At 32.4% G+C, this 20,543-nt stretch overlaps 1 protein-coding gene across 1 annotated transcript in view; it reads right to left on the bottom strand.

The window, feature by feature from the left end:
• Positions 1 to 20,543, bottom strand: part of IPO11 (importin 11) — a 222,537-nt gene that overhangs the window by 127,236 nt on the left and 74,758 nt on the right. The window contains exons 16-20 of the mRNA XM_044663634.1: positions 18,894 to 18,927; positions 17,525 to 17,565; positions 16,006 to 16,122; positions 15,317 to 15,430; positions 175 to 290 (exon numbers count right to left, since the gene is read on the bottom strand). Coding sequence (XP_044519569.1) covers positions 175 to 290; positions 15,317 to 15,430; positions 16,006 to 16,122; positions 17,525 to 17,565; positions 18,894 to 18,927 — 422 coding nt within the window. The remainder of the gene's footprint in view (positions 1 to 174; positions 291 to 15,316; positions 15,431 to 16,005; positions 16,123 to 17,524; positions 17,566 to 18,893; positions 18,928 to 20,543) is intronic.

Raw genomic sequence — 20,543 nt, forward strand, 5'->3', positions numbered from 1 at the left:
TAAGGAAAATAACTTCTAAAGGTCCAATAAAACCACACTCCAATTTTAGTAATCTCTCATAAAAGATAACCTCTGCATAGAGAAATTTACCATAATCCTAAAGTGTTCTCAACAAAGGTGAAGGAAGAAGGCAGGAATAAAAGTAAAATTAAAACCCAGAGTTCTTCCTCTTACCATAATTCTAAACCATCTTCCAGAAGATAAACATGTGGTGGCTGGGAAACATCTGTACTCAGTTGAATAATTGGGAGCAGAAAAGGATACAGGTTCTTGCTGTCTGCTCCTAATCCCTAAAGGAAGTATAAATAAAATTTCACATAAGGCACTCTAAAATAAAAACAAAAGAACAAAAATATCCCCCACAAATCTATATCAATAAAAATTATCCTATAAAAGCCAATACACATTGAATAGGATATGCTTTAACTTAAATTTTACTTATAAATTTCAGTTATACCAAATCTGTTCTTTTCTTACAAATGGCAAATAAGTATACCAAAAACATTAGTATAGTCTGATGACAATTAAAATAATGTAACTCAAACTAAGATATTCTTAGGTGTTAGGAGCCTACAAATATAATTTTTTTTGAAACACACATTTTTGTTACTATCTGTCTTTGTAACTTACAACTTATAAATAAAATACTTAAAATGCCTAAAATGGAAAGGGGAGCCAGTGTGGAATGCCTTTAACAAGTACAGACTGTAATTAGTTTCCAGATGAAGAGAAGTATCAGTTGCCTGTGTTTCAGAGAGTTTGTCATTTGTCTATGGTCACATGACTAGTAATAAACAGAGGTGAGATTTTAACTCAGGTACTCCTACTTCCCAAGTCTAGCACATGTCACAGTTCTTGTCAAATAAGAAACCTTCAACTAAAAATTCTTTTTGCCTAAGTGAACTGAATGAGTCAATTATATCATGAGATATATAATCTTGTTCATTTACAATGAAGCCCAAGGGGGGGGGGGGAAGCTAAAATCTCTCTATCATAATTTCTGCACTATAAGGCTAAAGTGAAAGCATAGGAATTAATTAAACTACCTTTATATTACACATACAAAAATGGATGATTATCATGTTAAAGGACTGCTATGGTAACTTTGGATGCATTCTACATTTGTAATTGGGGAAAATGCTCTATTTTTATTAAATTAATTAATGCACTGTAGTTATAGTAAATTACAATTTCATAGAACATATCATCAGAATTATTTCTACCTCTTTTATTTAAATTTGTACAGTATATTAAATCTACTCTTCTAGCGAAGAGCATTATTATGTACATATAATATATTATATTTATTATATCATATTTATATATATATATGTGTGTATATATATATATATTTTTTTTAAAACCCTTACCTTGCATCTTGGAGTTAATACTGTGTATTGGCTCTAAGGCAGAAGAGGAGTAAGGGCTAGGCAATGGGGGTTAAGTGACNACAAAAATGGTTGATTATCATGTTAAAGGACTGCTATGGTAACTTTGGATGCATTCTACATTTGTAATTGGGGAAAATGCTCTATTTTTATTAAATTAATTAATGCACTGTAGTTATAGTAAATTACAATTTCATAGAACATATCATCAGAATTATTTCTACCTCTTTTATTTAAATTTGTACAGTATATTAAATCTACCCTTCTAGCGAAGAGCATTATTATGTACATATAATATATTATATTTATTATATCATATTTATATATATATATGTGTGTATATATATATATTTTTTTTTTAAAACCCTTACCTTGCATCTTGGAGTTAATACTGTGTATTGGCTCTAAGGCAGAAGAGGAGTAAGGGCTAGGCAATGGGGGTTAAGTGACTTGCCCACACTCACATAGCTAGGAAGTGTCTGAGGCCAGATTTGAACCCAGGACCTCCTGTCTCTAGGCCTGGCTCTAAATCTACTGAGCCACCCAGCTGGCTCCTATTATATATTTTTTAAATAGCCTACAAATCACTCTTCAAAATTCTGAATTTATGTCTTATTCGTTTTTAAGGGAAATATGTTTAAATACCACATATTTTAAAGGAAAAGACAAACAGTAATATGCTACTCTAAGGAGGTCAACATAATAAAATTTTTAAATTGCCCAATGGCAGAACACTCCATGGAAAGTACTTCAATCTATAGTATTGAGAAAAAAAAAAAACAATCTATATTATACGGCAGGTGAAAAATCAATAAATTTTTAATGCAACTGCTCATTTAAGTCACGTCTGAGTTGGCAAAATAAATTTAAATAATGGAATTATTCAATATATATTAAAATTCCAATTCTAAAAACAAAAATGATGGAATAAATTTTTCCTGTTCAAACTCAACAGGGCTCAGTCAAGCATACACTGATATTTTCTAAGTCCTGACAGGAAATGAAACTTTTGCTCTCAGAATAAAGGGAAACTTCTTAAATAGAAGGATGACACCATTTCACTGAATAAAGAAATTCTGATTCATTGTAAAAGAACATAATACCCCAGTTCAGGTGTATAAGAATGACATTAGAAAATAAATATTGTTATATTAGTTTAGAGAAGTGAAGAAGTTGGCTTGAGAAAGAATTGGAGTTTGAAGCAGAGGTAAGGGAAGGTGTCAATTTCAGATGTTGACAGATGTAACCATTTTTCTGTGACAGTTACTCTTTCTGGGTGTGGCAGTGGGAGTTGGTCTCTGGCAGTTGGCAGAGTCACACACAGGGACTCTCTCTCAGGGTTGGAGGAGGTAACATTTTTGCCTCTCTCTCATCGTCTGAGGGAAAGAATGAAGGAGCTCAGTGTTTTCTTTTTCTAACTTGGGAAACACTATTGACTATCTTCTGCTGTTTTTATAGATTAGTGTAGCCTGTGAAAACAGGAGAAGTGGTTCCTTGCGGAACCAGGGAGTTTTATTTGGGTGGAGTTAGAATCCCTTAGAGTTAAAAATCCTTTTATTCTTATATATTTCAATAAATATTTTATTTTTTATAACAAGAGTCTCTTTAGCATCCTTGCACCTGGCCCTGAAGAGAAGTTCACATATGAGCTTCACTTCACTTTATCACTGAAGATACTTTTGATTACATCTATCAAAAGCATCTGAACAGTTTTGAACCCATATTTACATAGTTTTCACCTATTTATTTTTATAGTCTCATTATTTTTACAGGTGTTACACAGATAGCAGAGTATAGTGTGTCTTTGAATGAAAATGGAAGGAGGCTTCAATATTTTGGTTTTGTTTCAATCAAAAGAACATGTCCAAGGTTACTTAAATAATTACAGAATTGTAGAATATCCAATTTGAACATATCTGAAAGGCACAAAGATCTGATTCAAGAATTTGTCTTAAAACAGCCACACCACAAAACATAAATCTATTATGAATGAACAAAGGATCCTTTAAAAAGTTGATATTTTGTGAAAATTAATTTTTAAGTAAGATCTTTAAAGAAAATGTTTTTTAAAAGAAGAAATAAGCTATCATTTTAAATGTGTACCTTTATAAAAATTAAGGATATCTCAGTGACCACATATACCAACTTAGCTTTTCAAAAGAAAAAACTCATATTCTTTCCAATATGTAAATGTATTTTATCATAGTTGAGTGCAAAAAATCACGTTAAATTAAAACTGAGTTTTAAAAATCAAGTCTTTTCAGTAAAAAGAGATTATTCAGGCATCTAGCAAGGTTATTCTTCTAACATATCGATTATTTTTATACTGAATGCTATTAGATTCCAACTAGTGAAATGCAAAAAGATATCAGCTTTTCTAAGCATTAAAAGGCCACCATAGTTTATATTACAGTTAAATGTTTTAAAATAAATTCCTGAAGAGGATCTCAAAGTTTACCCCCCCCAAAAAAAAGACAGCAACAGGAACTGAAAAGGCAATTAATGTGTACAATTTAAGAATATTTTTATCTGTGGAGTATGGCTCTCAGAGATTCATTCTACTACTTGTCAATCTGATTTTCTTATCTATGTAAAATTATGTTAAGACAATGATGGTTATTTCACACTTTAATAATGGGATATATTTTACTACTCTTACCTATATGTAACTAAAGTATCATAAAAATCTAATTTATCTAACAGAAAATACAATTTTTAAAAAGTTACTGTTTCCTAATTTGTTTATTCATTGGGTACTACCCACAGAGCCAATCACAAAGGAAAACAGGATTGTAAGATCATAAATTTAGAGCCAAGAAGGGCCTTAAAGCTGTCGAGTCCAACTCCTCTATTTAACCACAAGAAAAAAAAATTAATGTATAGAAAGTTTAAGCATCTTGCCCATGTTGTCAGTGACTAATGCAGGATTCAAATCCAGATTCTTTCACTCTCCTACACTGAGCTATACCAACCAACCCTTCCTTCAGCATAAATAAAAGTGACTCTAAATTCTAAAGACAATGGCACCAGAGTAAAAACATTCTGCATAAGTCATAAGCCATGCCGAACACGTGTTGAATAATGGCTTGATGGTAGACTAAATATGCCTGTGGTCTGAGGATCTGTTGGTCCCAGCATGGTGTCTCTCCAGGATGCCATCCTGCATTATGAGCATGCAAAATGCCTTGGTGAAGTCAATACCCACAACTCCTTGATGCTTGGTATGGTGAAAAAAAATGATGTATTTGAAGTTTCTTTATACCTCCAATTCTCATCTGATGAATAAATGCTTGAACTATGTATCTTAGAGGCTGGAAGTAAAATTTAAAGGGCTATATAATGTAAGCTAGTATAGTTTCCTAGGAAACACGTGGAGATTAAGTAACAAAAGACAATAGTTACAGAACTAATCATAGATATCAGTAACATGTGATTTTCCATTTTAACAGTGCCAGACCAGATACCTCTTCCCATATGTAAAAAATGAAAAAATAAAATTCAAAAGAAAAAATAAGTTTCATTTTTTAAAAACTTCCATTTACAAAGCTCAATATAATTTTTAAAAATATATTTTTGAGAACTTTTCATATATTTCACTGAAATAAAGCAATAACCAATCTATATCATGAAATAAGGAATAGAACCAGTATGGTGAATAAGGCAAAAGATTTAAAGATTCATGAGGATCTGAATTTCAAAAACTACCTCTGGCATGTACTAGCTGTGTGACCTTTGGCAAATCACTTAGCCTCTCTGTGGTTATTTCCTCATCTACAAATGGGGCAGGATACCTGTCAGTTTCAAAGGTTCCTTCAAATTCTAAGACTATATAGTTGTTATTACACATTGACTTACTTGAGGCTGAAGTGGGCTAAGTAGCCATTTTTGAAAGCATGTTAAATAGTGGTTATGACCACTGTATAGAGAATCTTGTACTTTTCAGAGAATACTGGGACTGACACAAAGCTAATCTATAATAACCTTCTCATAACCATTAGCTTACTAATGCAAAAAAGTGCCAAAATAAAGAACCTAAAATATAACATTCAAGATAAGTGTAAATACTTGGACTTGTAATTAAAAATACAAGCATATATGCAAGGCCAGGAAAAAAGTACAGGAATATCAGAAGAACAAAGAGCACTTACTATATCCCTGCCCATGGGGAAAGCAGAAATTAAAAAAAAAATTTGAGAAACAAGATTAATTTTACTTGCTTGTAACTCTGTTTCTCTCTTCCAAACGGTCTTCCCCTTAAATTCCCATCCCACCTCCCCATCTGCCCTTCCAGACTATCTTTATGATTTGAGGGATAATTTTCAGGTTGGTTGTAGGTACAATTCTTGTCTCTACTACTTGGTTGTAATACAACTTAAACCATTAGTCTCCAGGAGTTTGGAACACCATGGGACTGGTATCTTTACTCCTCTGTCCTATTTTGCACAGCTAAAGAAGAAAAAGTGCACAAGGTTTCAATCTGAAGGAAGAGAAAATAAGAAACTGAAGATAAGGATTCAAGAATTTTTTTAAAAAAGGTAGGTGGTAAGGCAAAGTAATTTTTCAAAAAGTAAAACAAACGAATAAAGTAATTTGCTAAGTAACATAAACTGGTAAAAACAAATTACAAAAGGAGAATGAAGTAAGGTTGACTATAAAGTTGTTTAGATAAATGAAAGGAAGTTGGGAATAGCTCTCAAGCTGATAAGAAGTGATTAAGGTCTGTAAAGATCCTACTGAACAACTGGCTTACTATTCATAAGGAGATTTAAAAAACCATCAGCAGCAACTTGCATTGAGTGATGAGAGGTTTGCATTCTGGCACAGCCAAGTGTCTACTATCTATTATCTTTATTCCAAATATAGGTTGGTCTCCCTCTGAGTAGAGAAGATGAAGGGACTTGAGGTATAGCTCTACAGGACCCAAAATATTAATTAAAATTAAGTTGTTCTTTTAAAAAATGGAAGAGGAGCTTAATGGAGCAGAGTAGAAGAATAGGAGTAGAAGAACAGAATCTGAAGTGGCAGCCAAACTAAACCACTGTCAAAAAATGGAAGAGTGGAAGAATGTCTCATAGAGAAGTAAAGTTATGTGCAACCACATATTTTGAGGTAAAAATGGAATCTGAGGCTGTTTCTCAAGAAAGGGAAGTAGACAGCAGTGGTTTGTCCTCCAAGGATAATAAATCTGAGACATTCAAACTTTTAGGCAACTTATAGTTCAACTAAATACACATTAATAATTGCCTACTGTATGTTCTGCCCTGTGCATATAGCTGGGGGTATACCCAAGAAAAAGAATCTAATGGAGGAAAACAATACACAAAAGGAAGCTGAAAAGCAAGAGGCTAGAGGTGGGAGTGTTGAGAACAGAGAGCATTGTATTCCTTGGAGGAAAAACCAAGCAGAGCTGCTGGTGGAAAATGAAGTTAATATGGAAAAGTCCTGTCTTAAGCTCAATCTAAAAAAAGGCTTTGATGTTGTTGATTCATTGTTTTCAATCATGTCTGAATCTTCCTAACCGCATTTGGGGTTTTCTTGGAAAAGGTACTGAGTGGTTTGCCATTTCTTTCTTCAGATCATTTGACAGATGAGGAAACTGAGGCAAACAGGGTTAAGTGATCTGTCCAGAATCTAGTTACTAGTTAAGTAGTTAATAATTAATAGTTAACACTAGTTAAGTGTCTGAGGCCAGATTGAACTCAGAAAAGGGTTCAAATTTGAACTCAGGAAGAGTTCTGACTGCAGGCCTAGTACTCTAACCACTGAGAGAAAAGTCAAATGTGATACTTTTCAAAAAGAGTAAGAAAAGCAGAATTGTGAATCCTAGATGACCTTGAAAAGAAGGCCTCTGTCTCTGTCTGTCTCTGTCTCTCTTTCTCTCTGTGTCTGTCTGTCTGTCTGTCTGTCTGTCTGTCTGTCTCTCTCTCTGTGTGTCTGTCTCTCTTTCTCTGTGTCTGTCTGTCTGCCCCCCCCCCTCTCTCTCTCTCTCGTTTTCCCTACCTTCTCTCCTCCTATTTGTAAATAGACTACCATAAAAGTCATCTTGACTCCGGCCAACCAAAACTCTTAAATATTCAGTCCAACCATAATTTTTACCTCTTACAGTGACTACTAGGCCAGTATCAGTGATTTCTGAAAGATCATAGAGAATAGGAGACCCATTTCTCCAAGAATGGAGAATAACATTTTAATAATAAAAATAAAAAAATTTTAATAATAAAAATAAATAAAAATTATTACTACTACAGCTAACATTTATAAAGCATAAACTATTTGTCAGGTACCACACTAAGCACTACCCAATTATTATCTCATTTGATAGTCACAACAATCCTGTGAAGAAGGTATTGTTATTATCACCATTTTGTAGTTGAGTAAACTAAGGCAAACAAAGCCAATAAGTATCTGAGGCCAAATTTGAACTCAAGTCTTCTTAACTCTGGGCCCAGCACTCTATCTATTACAAGAAAGTCAAACATTTCAATTCTCAAAAAAAAAAGGTTAAGCAAACTCCTGCAAATTAAAATCGACTGACTTCAATTCCTAGCAAATTTCTACAACAGATCATCAGAGAGGGAACACCTAAAAAAATAAGTATTGATTACAAAGGGTCAAGGATAGTTTCATCAAAAGCCAGCTATGCTATATATGTACTCATTTCATTTTTTGACAGGGTTAGCAATCTATCAGTAAGTATTTATCAAGCACCTACTCGTACCAGGAACTGTGTTTAAGTGCTTAGGACATAAATACAAAAAACAACACTCAATGAGCTTTAATTTTAATGAGGAAGACAAGCACATATAAATAAATATAAAAAGCTTAAATAAATATATGTGTGTGTAGGCACACATATATACAAACTCAAAAGTAGTTCAATACAAGATAGTTTACAAGATCAGAGGAATGTCACAAATATAATTTACCTAGATTTTAGGAAAGCAGTCGATAATATCATGAAATCACACTACAGAATATGCATTTGGAAATAACTGAATGATCAGACTCAAAGAATGGTTGTTAATAGTTCAATGACAACCTGGTATGAGTTATGCAGTAATAACTTGAATAAAAGGTAAATATCACATGCTTATCAAATCTGCCAAGGACATAACATTGGAAGGAATAGCTAATACATAGGATGGAAGAGACACAATCTAAAAAAAAAAACTAGAACAATGTTTGAATTTAGTAAGCCAAAAGTCAACATAGAAAAAGTTCAAGTCTTAGGCATGGTTTCGAAAAATCAGTTTTTCAAGTAGAGGAAGAATGATTAGAGAAGTTCTGTCTAGAAAAGCTCTAGGACTCTGAGTGGACAGCAAGCTCAATATGATTCTACAATCTTGGTCTGCATTTATAAGAACAAAGCTTCCAGGAACAAGGAGGTAATGGTCTCACTGTATTCTATCAGGATTAGACCATACCTAAATTACTGTGTTCAGTTCTTGGCAACAAAATTTATGAATGACATTGATCAGCTATAAAGTATCCAATAGGCAATAACCAGGGCTGGGAAAGAGCCTTGAATCCATAGCAAACAAAAATCATTTGATGACATATGTTATGTTTAACTTGTAAAAAAGAAGAAAAATGGAGAGACAGGGCAATTGTCTTCAAGTATCCAAAAAGATCTAATTTGATGGAAGAATTTAACTTGTTCTGCTTGGTCCCATAGAGAAAAATCAATGGCATTTGTATGGAAGTTGCAAAAAAAGGGCAAATTTAAACTTAATATAAGAGAGAATTTCTAAGTAATTACACTATCCAGAAGTGGAACAGGCTGCTTCAAGAGGTGGTAAACTCTCTACCTCATAGAAGTCTTAAGGCAGAGACTACATAACCATTTGTTTGGTGTATTAAAGGGGGATCCCTTTTTTGAAATGGAAAAGATTAAATGAGGAATGAGAACCTTTCTAACTCTAAAATAAATTAATTCTTTTAAACAACTTTTCTCCCACACTTGAAAAGTCAGAAAGGAACTCCGAATTACCAAATAAAGTACATTTTATTGATATTCTTTAGCTGAATTCAGTCCTTTCTCAGCCACTTGGATTAAATCCTCCAATGTCAAGAAGAAAAATAATTAAGCACTGTAATCTGCCAAATTGGTCTTCTTACTGTTAGTCTCACTCAATATTCCTTATGCTGTGCATTTTAAAATGACTCTGCCATAATTTTATGGCAGAGAGGTCATTTTAAAACGCACAATGCCATCTTGTCCTATGCTGTGTTCTCACTATTTACTTCCCATACATCCTATACTCTACACTTCTATGACTCAGGTGGCCATCTTCTTTGACAAAGATAAGTCTTCTACTTGGGTCCATTATTTCAATTCTTTACATTTGTTAGAGCTTTGCACATGGGATCACACTACTTCTCATCTGCTCATCTTTAAATTTTTATTGTTTGCCAAGATTCTTTTCTACCATTCAAGTAGCCCTTATTTTTTTTAAATTCCCTTGCCATTTCCTCAAGTGACAATTTCAAACTCATTCTCATTACAAATAAATTTGAAAACATAACAGTTTACATTCACTGCTTGCAATTCTTTCACTATCAATTCAATACTCACTCTTTCACTTTTCCTTAAATGCTATTTTGATATTTTCTCTAATTTATATTGTCAATTCCAAATCCTCTCCTTGTCTCCAAAAAGAACTTATCTTATAATCAAAAAGTACAGTTCAGCAAAAAAAAATCAATATTTAATACAACAAACAATTTATTTTAAAATCTGGCAATTTACTTTATGCCCACATTACTAACTCTTCTAAGACCAGAATTCCTAGAATGGTATGGCCTTTCTCAGTTCTCCTTGACCTTCTTATAGAAATTGACAGTGTTTTCTAAGTCCTCCAGAAAAGTAGTTCTGTTCTATATTAGTTTGCTTGATGATTCTTTCAAAACCTCTTGCTAACTCAACATCTCTGACCCTTAAAATTGTCCAAGTCTTCATGCTTTTGCTACATTTTTTTTCCTATACTTTCTCCCTTGATGATCTAATTTGATGATAGAGGTCAATTTATCTCTATAAAGATGATTTCCAAATTTAACCTAATATCATCTCTCTACAGTCTTCCTGACTTCATCAAGTCTAATGTGTTTAATTATCATCTCTATACAGATTACATATTGGTTTTTTTTTCTATTGGAGCTCCACTCCAGCATCACCAACTGTCCATTGGACATTTTGAACTGGGAAATCAATAGGTACCAATGCTTAACACAGTGTCTGGCACAAATTAAGTGCTTAATAAATGATGACTGATGACAGATATTACAAATTCAATGTATCTAAAACAGAACTCTATCAAATCTACTCCTCTTCCAAACTTCCCTATTACTATCAAGAATATCACCATTATTTCAATCTTACTATCTTAATTCTAACACTATATAACTAACTGACACCAAGTCTTATCATTTCCTCCTTCATATCTCTTGTATCTGTCCCCTTCTCATCACTTTTACAACTACTATATTATTTTAGGCCTTCACTATACCTTACCTGTAATACTGTGATAGCTTCCTAACTTTCCTCGATTCACTCTACCCATTTCATCTTTCACAGAGTTATCCGAGTAATTTTCCTTGAAGCACTGATCTGTGCATGTTATTCCCTTCATCAAAAACTTCAGTAGCTCTCCAGAATCAAATTATTAACTCTAGAATCAAATATAAACTCGATTTGGTACTTATATCTAAAGGGCAGCTACAAGGTAGTTTGATGGTCCTGGAGTCAGGAAAACAAGTCTTCCTGAGTTCAAATCTGAACTCAGATACTAGTTGTATGGCTCTAGGCAAGTCACTTAACTTTGTCTCGGTTCCTCATTTGTATAATGAGCTGGAAAAGTAAATGGCAAACTACCTCAGTATCTTTCCCAAGAAAACCTCAAATGTAATCATGAAGCATTGGACACAACTAAAACAACTGACCAGCAAATTTGGCATTTAAATCCTTTCATAACCTGGATCCAATTTACCTTTCTAATCTCCTAATATATTATTCCTCCTAATGTAGCCTATAATCCAGGCAAATTGACTTTTTTTTATTATTCCACACACTATACTCAATGTCTCTGGTTTGTATGTTTATACTGGCTGTCCCCTAAGCAATACATTTCTTCTTTTCCCTCTAATACACCTGCATTTTCTTTGAGGTTTACTTTAAGCACCTCTATCATCAGATGAGATCACCAAAGGAGAAAGTATAGAAAATGTAGCAAAAGCACAAAGACTTGGAGCATCTTTGGATGAACTACAGATGAATGGAAAGAATGTCTAAAAAGAATGAGCCATTTTTCACAGAGCAAGCACTTGTAGCTGGTGGGGAATGAGAAACAAATTAAATGCAAGTTCCTCAGTGGCAGATGCAGTTTCAACTAGTATTTCTAGCTCACTGAAGAAGCTTGATTGAATTTGGTGGATTGCTGGATACCTCCACCTGGATATCCTTTATCAGTGCTGGCAAACATGTTTGATTTCAAGTGCCCAGAGGGCAAATTCAAGCTGTCTGGGGACCCCACCATTACCATAGAGAGCTGAGGGAGGAAGTGTTTGCTTTGGGCAGTTGGACAGAGGGGTGGAACAGGCAAAATAACATCCTCAGATGCTAGAAAGAGGGAGAACAGAGCAGCTCCACAAGTGCTGGCTGGGCATGCATGCCAATACTTCACCATATGTGATCAAAAAAAACTTAATCTATCCAACAAAAATTTCAACATCTTCTTCCCAATAAAAACTAGCCAACATCTAAATTTGCAGTTTCTGTCTGGACCCACAACAAAATAAGAGAAACAGAGTAGACTGGATTTTATTTAATACAACTTTGAAGCTTCTCCTAAGAGGCAAAACCATCTTTTTAATATAAATATTTTCTTGGCATTTTCTTGTTTGGTTGTAAATCATGGAATACCATAATTTCTGAAGAAACAAAACTGTGGTGAACAGCTGCATAATGGGAAATTAATATGGCTAGTATGTTATTAATCATAACCAAACAAGAAAGAGATAGATTAAAACAAGGTAAAATGCACAATTTAGGCTACTTAAAAAGTTTTGGCATAAATAAAACCAATGCAGTTAATTTTACAAGAAAATAAAAGGTCTCATTTCTAAGATATAGAAGGTACTGAGTCAAATTTACAGGAATAAGAGCCACTCTTCAGTTGACAAATGATCAAAGAATATTAATAGACAGTTTCCAAAGGAAGAAATCTAAACAATTAATAGTCATGTTAAAAATGCTCTCAATCACTAATAATCAGAGAAATGTAAATTAAAACAACTCTAAGGTACCTCACTGGTAAAGTTGATTTAACAAAAAAAAAAAAAAAAAAAAAAAAAAAAAAAAAAAAAAAAAAAAAAAGGAAAATGGCAAATATTGGAAGGGCTCTGAGAAAAAAAGGAACATTAATGAAATGTTGCTGGAGCTGTGAACAGCTTCAGCCACTCTGGAAAATTATTTGAAAGTAGGTCCAAAAAGCTATAAAACATGGTCTATACTTCAAAGAAATCGAAGATAGAAGAAAAGAATTCACATGTACAAAAATATAGCAACTCTTTACTACAATGAAGAATTGGATACTGAAGGGTTGCCTATCAAGTAGGAATGGCTATGGAAGACATATGAAATTGATGCAAAATAAAGCAAAACCAAAAGAAAATTTCATAAAATAAAAAAAATAAACTTTTAAAAGACTTAAGAACTCAGATCAACATAATAATCAACCACAATTCTACAGGACTCATAATAAAAGATAGCTCCTGACAGGTGACAGGCTTGAAGTGTAGGTAAGAGCCTTTTGGGGAGGAGATAGTGGCCAATCCAGGGTGTCGTTTTGCTTGAATATACTTAAGTATATAACAGGTAATGTTTTTCTTTCTTTCTCAAGGCAGGGTGTGGTCAAGAAAGAATATAGACTAGAAATTATAATAAAATTTAATTAAAATAATTAAAATAATATTATGGTAAATGTAGGTTATTGATTAGAATGTTGCAATAATTCCTTTAAAAGGAAATGTCATGTCATAAAGTTTTTATCTATAGCTCAGTAAGTGACTGTAGCAAATGATCCATTTAATAATAAATTAGAAAGGATAACAGCTCAACAGAAAAAAATAAAGGTCTATAGTGAGGAAGGAATACAATTTGTTGAAAACCCTTTTTTAATTATTCAAAAGATAATAAGGGAGGAGTATTTCATAAATGGAAGTCAGGAATGGCAATCACAATTCCCTTTTTTTTGGTTGATGCTATACAAAGTACAAGAATTAGGATTTTGGCAACATAAATGAAAAAAGCAATGGGCTTATAATAAGAATGTACAAGTTTCACTCTGAAATCCACTATTTCCTTGCATGTGACCCAAAATAAATAAAATTACTTTTCTCAATCTTTTTATTTTAATTTTTACAATAATAAAATGAAAATAAAAACTTTGAAAATATTTAAGTACTACACAAATGACTACTTTTTTTGGGAGGGAAAAGTTAACAATATCACAAAAACACAGGATCCTAGACCCAGAAGGGGTTTAACTCCTTATTTAATTAAGTTTGTTTCCCAATGTTCTGACACATCCTGTGTAACCATGACCAAGTGACATAAGGGAATAATATTTGTACCATTTTCCTCAGATGGATGTTGGAAGAGGATGTTTTATAAATCTTAAAGGGCTATGTATGTGTGGGTTATCACTTATTTCTGCATTCAACAAACAAAAAAGTATAAAAACATCGTGAAAGGATTAAAGGTAGGACAAGAATTTTTTCAACTTAATTTCAGTCTTTTTCCTTATCATTCTCATCCTGTGGGAATATATTCTATCTATAAATATGTATAAACCCGAGCAACTGCTAGAAGTCTCCTTTTCTCCCAGAGACGAAGACTTTTTTACTTTGAAAAGGTTGCTTTCCTGTCTGGTTATCAAAATGATTAATGAAAGTCCAAAGGAATGCTCAGAGAAAAAGACATTTTTCCTATCCAATAAGTAACAACCTGGGGATAACTAGAATTAAATGAAACTGGGGAGTCAATAGGAATAATAATAATAATAATAATATAAAAACATATGAATATTCCCTTTGCCTCCTTTTACTCCTTTCTTCTCTTGGCTCTTAAATATAGTTATATATAGTTAAATATGTTAGATATAGTTAAATCTCACATATCACTATAGCTTAAGCTATACCTACAGTCTTCTAATATTGTTTCTATTTATTCTCTTTCAATTCAAGTGATCTATACCACAGTTTTAGTTCTAACCATTACAAAAACATTTTTCTATCTCTGCTATTTCTCCAGAGCCCCAAGTCCACATTTGCACAGTTAGAGATCACCTCAAACACAACATATCTAAGTCCAAATTCCTCATCTTCCTTTCTGCCTCTCCAAAATCAGTCTTCTGAACTTCCAGTTTCTACAATGATTCTCCTAGTCCTACAGTGTGATAAAAAACTTCAATCATCATCTCCTCCTTCCCTCAGATACAATCAAAGGAAGTAGAAAATGTATAATTATATATTAGATAAGAGCAAGGAAAGAATGAGCTTGAATAGAAACTATGATGAATCTGAATAAAAGTCCAAACCAATGAAATTCAGTTGCTGTGGCCAGAACTCTGATGAAAAGTTCCTAACTTTAGGCATGAAGTCATCGAGTAACTTCATGCCTAAAGTCAGAAACATTTCTAATGAGGTGATGTGAAACTGTAATGGCAAAAAAAAAAAAAGAAAAATGGGAAAGTTCAATAAAATTATGCAAGATGAATATAAGAAATGAAATTATCTTGGAAAAGCCATGTGTGTCATATTACAAAAATATCAACTGACAAAACTAAGATGTCAAATAATTTTTCAATTGGTACAAATAATATGAAATTCTATCAAGAAAAAGAAAACAGATGTATGAGTGAGTGATTTACCTGAACAAGATGAATAAGAGTAGTCAAAATGGCACATCGGAGCATATTATGTTCTTCACTTTGCTTCCAAAGTAGGGGCAAATACTGAACCAAACATCCTACATAAGGGCGAATCTATGTTTTAAGGGGGAAAAAAAAGCAAAATGGATAGAAAGAGGGACCAACTTTTTAAATGAAGATTAAGATATACAAATTGCTATCATTTTAGTTACCAAGAATTGCTATCATACAATGGATACCTGCTCTAAAAAGGCTTACACTTTTAAATAAAATTACTCTTATGCATTATAAAGAACTAAAAGACACTGGTGAAAACATTTAAAACAGTTGAAGAAAATCACCAACTTTGTTTAATGAAGTAATAAAAGCTATTAAACTCAAATTGGAAGACTATACAAACTACATTCATTTTTTCTTGCTCTCTTAGACATTCATGTTCTTATTTAGTTGCTATAAGAGGATAACATTTAATAGAAAAATACTGGATACTATTTTCTGAATCAATGTGCTTTCTACAATTGGTAATAAAGATAAAAAATTCAAAAGCCTCCATGCAACTAATTTTTAAATAAAGAGGGACCAAACATACAAAGTTTCACTTAAAAAAAGTCAGAAGGAAAATGTTATTCAAAGCATCTAAATCTTTTCTCCATTCCGTAACACTGTTAAATGTATATTTTAACAATTACCTGCATGTTAACTCTTTCAATAACACAAGATAGGACATGTAAAACATGCATCTTTGTGTCACATTCTGTAACTTGCTGAAGTAGCTGAAAAAGTAGTGTGAACATAGTTTCCAAATACTATAGGGAGAAAAAGAAAAAAAGAAAAAAGTTATAGGATTTAGATACAATCCTAAAATACATATATGTATGTGATACATATGAAAATATGTACATGTATGCAATGTGTGTGTGCATATTGTCTTTTGAACTGGTGCATAAACATGTTGGATCAGAGAAAATATTTACAAATATTGTTCCATTAGACAATTTTTAGTGTTCTAACCCCACCCCAAAATGTTCTTTTTTATACCTATGAGGTAAAATGTGATACCATAGGACATCCTTATAACCTTAATTGTGAAGAGGAAGAAAATTAAATTTTATAAAGCCCTTGAGCTCAATACATCATTAAAAACTTTGTAAAAACAAAATAGATGACAGCTTAATTCTCTTCAAAATTATACATAATTCATAACTTTCACAATAACAATCACAATTTAAGTCCAATTACATTATAAAACATCAAATACTACAGTATAAAGAAGTTTCAATATCTCAATATTTTTAACTTTAATATGTTCATATGAATGTGTGCTTATGACAATTTTTTTGAACATTCATTTATTTAGTTAGTTACCATCTCTGGTAAGAATCCAACATGGTGTTTTTAGAATAACATTTATATTGATAAGAACAAGATTAGCACATGTACATATGTAAAGTAAATTCTATACCCAGAGAGAGAAATCTTTAAAATGCCAGCTGGGGTCTAGTACATACTACTTTTATCCCCAAGTCAACTACACTTTAACATCATATTACAAGAAGATAATACACAATAGAAAAATATTCAGTGTTACCTGGTCCAAATCAAAGTAGAAAGATATTTATTTTGAGGAGATCAACTAGCCCAAACTTCTTACTTTATAAGTGAGAAAACAAGACCCAGAAAAAAAAGAAATCATCTGTCCAAAATGGGGTGGTAAGTGGTAGAACTGAGGAAAAAGCCCTAGACAATAAATGCTAACTTGCAGGGAACTGCAAACCTAAAGAAAAAAAAAAAGTAGCAGATATTGTGTAACTTCTCACTCTGCACACATATATTATATATTTTGTTATGTTTTTATTTTATCACCATTTTCTTTTTTCCTAAAACCATCTTAAGGTGAAATAGAAAACAGTTTCCATTATCTTGAGTAGAAAAATAAAAACAAAATTTTCTGGTAGAGGAGAAAAAGAAGAGATTTTACATTTATTTGTATTAATCATTAATAGTAAGTGAAGAGATCAGTAGAAATGAACTACAGGATAAAAAAGAATTAGCTAGAAAATATTAATTAAATCAAGTACTAAAAAAAAAAGAGGAATATTCTCGACTTTGAGAAAAGACATGACATCTCTACATACAAATGATGCTTATGCTTTGCCAAAAAACAGTTGTAGATTGGATTTCCCATGGAAGATAAATGAATAATCTTACCGGAAGAAATTGATCTGTTCTAAATTCAAAATCATCAACAGGTAAACAGGAGTTAAGGAAGATTGAAGTCGATATACTATGATTATCAAAAAAATATACAAAGTTAACATAATTCACATGCAATAATATTATTGTCCATAAAAATGTGCTGTCTATAGAAAAGTAGTTCTGTGGTAGGTATATAATTTATTACATTTTATAATAATTTATTACATATGTAACATTTTATAATTTAGTTTAATAATTTATTTACATTTAATTTCAATAATTAAATTTAAATTATTTTTTTATAATTTATTATAAGATATATTAACCTGGTCATGAATATTAGCATTTTTCAAGAGTTTTCAAGCTTTCCAAGGGTTTAGTAATTCCAAGTCTATATTTCCAGACTAATTACATTTTACTCCTCTTCACACAATCTACATAAGTGTCAAATGAGGCTTTTTAATTTCATGTAGGATATACTACATGTCCCTCCTGTGAGCTTTTGTACAAGTTACATTCTATTTTGAAAACCAACTTTGTCTAACTCTGACTCAGAATTCTTAGTTCTCATCAAAACTTAGTTCAAATGTCACCACTTTTGAACACTCTCCCTCCTCATCCTCCTCCCACCTTCTTTCTTCTCTCTCCTCCCCCTCCATCTTCCACCCCACCCCCACCTCACTGGCTCTCTCTATCCTGTTTTTATCAGAAAACAAGTTCTATCCCCAAAATAGAATGTAACGGTCTTGAGATTAGGAACTGATTTTACTTTTATATAAGGTATCACCAAAAACTTGCACTGAGGGGGCATCTAGGGGGCTCAGTGGATAGGGAGGCTGGACTGGAAGTGAGAGGTCCTGGGTTCCTATCTGGCCTCAGACACTTTCTAGAACCCTGGGCAAGTCAGTTAATGCCCAACACCATTTACCATTCTTCTGCCTTGGAACCAATGTATAGTATTGATTTTAAGACAGAGGGTAAAGGCTTAAAAAATAAATCAACTGGTGGGCAGCTAGGTGGCTCAATGGATTGAGATTCAGGTCTAGAGATGGAAGGTTTGGGGTTCAAATCTGCCCTCAAACACTTCCCAGCTATGTGACCCTGGGCAAGTCACTTATCCCCCATTGCCTAGCCTTTACCCCTCTTCTGTCTTGGAACCAATATACGGTATTGATTCTAAGATGGAAGGTAAGAGTTTAATGAATAAATAAGCAAACAAACAAACAAACAAATAAATGAATGAATGAATGAGCAAATAAATAGGTGAATAAAAAGATCACTGATTTTTGGGGAACATTTACAATGTTTTCCAGTATTTATCATATGCCTGGAATATTGCAAACACAATAAATTCTTGTAGATTGTAGACAATAAAGGATATTTAACTTGAGAGTTGTAGCTGTTTCAATACGGACCTAAAAAAAACAAAAACATAGTAACGTTCAGACCTATAGAGTGTGTGTGTGTGTGGGGGGGGGCATATACATCTATAGCTATATATGAATAAGCTATATATAAATTCACATATGAATATGAATAAGGAAAACAAATAATTTAGAAATTAATCTGTAGACAAAACTACTTATGGAAGTTGTATTAAAGTAGCACAACATATGCATTTGCTACTAAAAATAAAACTTGAAAGTCAAAGTTTTACTGTTTAGGTCGAAATGAGCAATGATAAGCATTACATTTTGCTTGCTACACATTCATTTTTCTAAAACTAGGCAATAATAACAAGAAATATAAAAGTTGTAAGAAATAATATTTACATAGCGCTTTAAGGACAGAGACATGACCTGGGATCACACTGATATAAGGAATGGACAGATGGGGAAAACTTCTAAAAATGCAGGCTGGCACCTTATCTGCAAATGATAGTCTTAGACTTGCCTAGAGCACCATTTCTTAAACTTTTTAGTCTTAGGAACTCTTTACATAATTAAAAATTATTGAGGACCTCAGAAATTTTTTGTTTAATTTAGGTTATATGAAATGGTATTCTAAGGTGTTTTTAGAACTTATTGTTAAATTTTTAGAGGGAATATTTACACCTCAGAAACTGGAAAAAAGGTACCAGCCAGGGCTTAATTTATTGTTCTATTCATTATCAAATCTTTATAAAGTCAGAGAAAAAAAGGTTAATAATGTAGATTAACCTTAAAAGAGTGTCCCTGAATAGAAATTTTTCCCTGAGAGCAAGCTGTTAAAAATTTACTAGCACACATCTATCATATTTATCCTACTAAACTTAAAATGGATCAATTTTTAAAATATTAATTCATTTTAAGACAATAATTAACTATTAGCATATTAACCTTATCCAATTTTATGAAAAATAACTATTTCAAAACAAAAAATTATTAAGCATAACACATTTTCACAAATCTCTTTAATATTTAACTTAATTGAGCACAGCTGGGTTCTCATATCTGCTTTTGCAATCAATTTATTGTAGTATGTTGTTTTGGAAGAAATATATAAAGAAAATCTGGCCTCACACAGATACCTATTTGAAAAGGGTACGTTAATAAACAAATAACGTCTTAGTATTATTATGAAAATAGTTTTAATGTCTGCTGACCATGCTTTGAGAACTACTGGCTTAGAGCATTAGAGAGGTTAAGTACTTGCCCAGGGTCAAAACACCAGGTGACAGACGTGAGGCTAGTTTCTAGTTCTGAGGCTAGCTTTCTATTTACTAATTCAGATGGTCTATTTTAAGGTTTACAAAATGCTTTCCTCACACCAATCCTGTATGAAGGTGTGTTTTTATTATTATGAGAATGAGTACAGATGGGTTAACAAAAATGGAATGAAGTAATATAAAATTTCAAATTACAAAACATAACTTTAAATACTTTTTAAATTTCTTTGATCAATAAACATTTATTAAGCACCTAATATTGTACCAGGCACTGTGCTTCTTAGTAAATATAACCTTACCAAAAAAAAGAACTGATCACACTTTCCTTCATTCTCAAATTAAGTTATCCTAGAAAATCAAATACACTGAGAGAGACAGGCTATA

The sequence above is a fragment of the Gracilinanus agilis genome, chromosome 1 (assembly GCF_016433145.1).
Source record: "Gracilinanus agilis isolate LMUSP501 chromosome 1, AgileGrace, whole genome shotgun sequence".
In the NCBI taxonomy this organism is placed as follows: Eukaryota; Metazoa; Chordata; class Mammalia; order Didelphimorphia; family Didelphidae; genus Gracilinanus; species Gracilinanus agilis.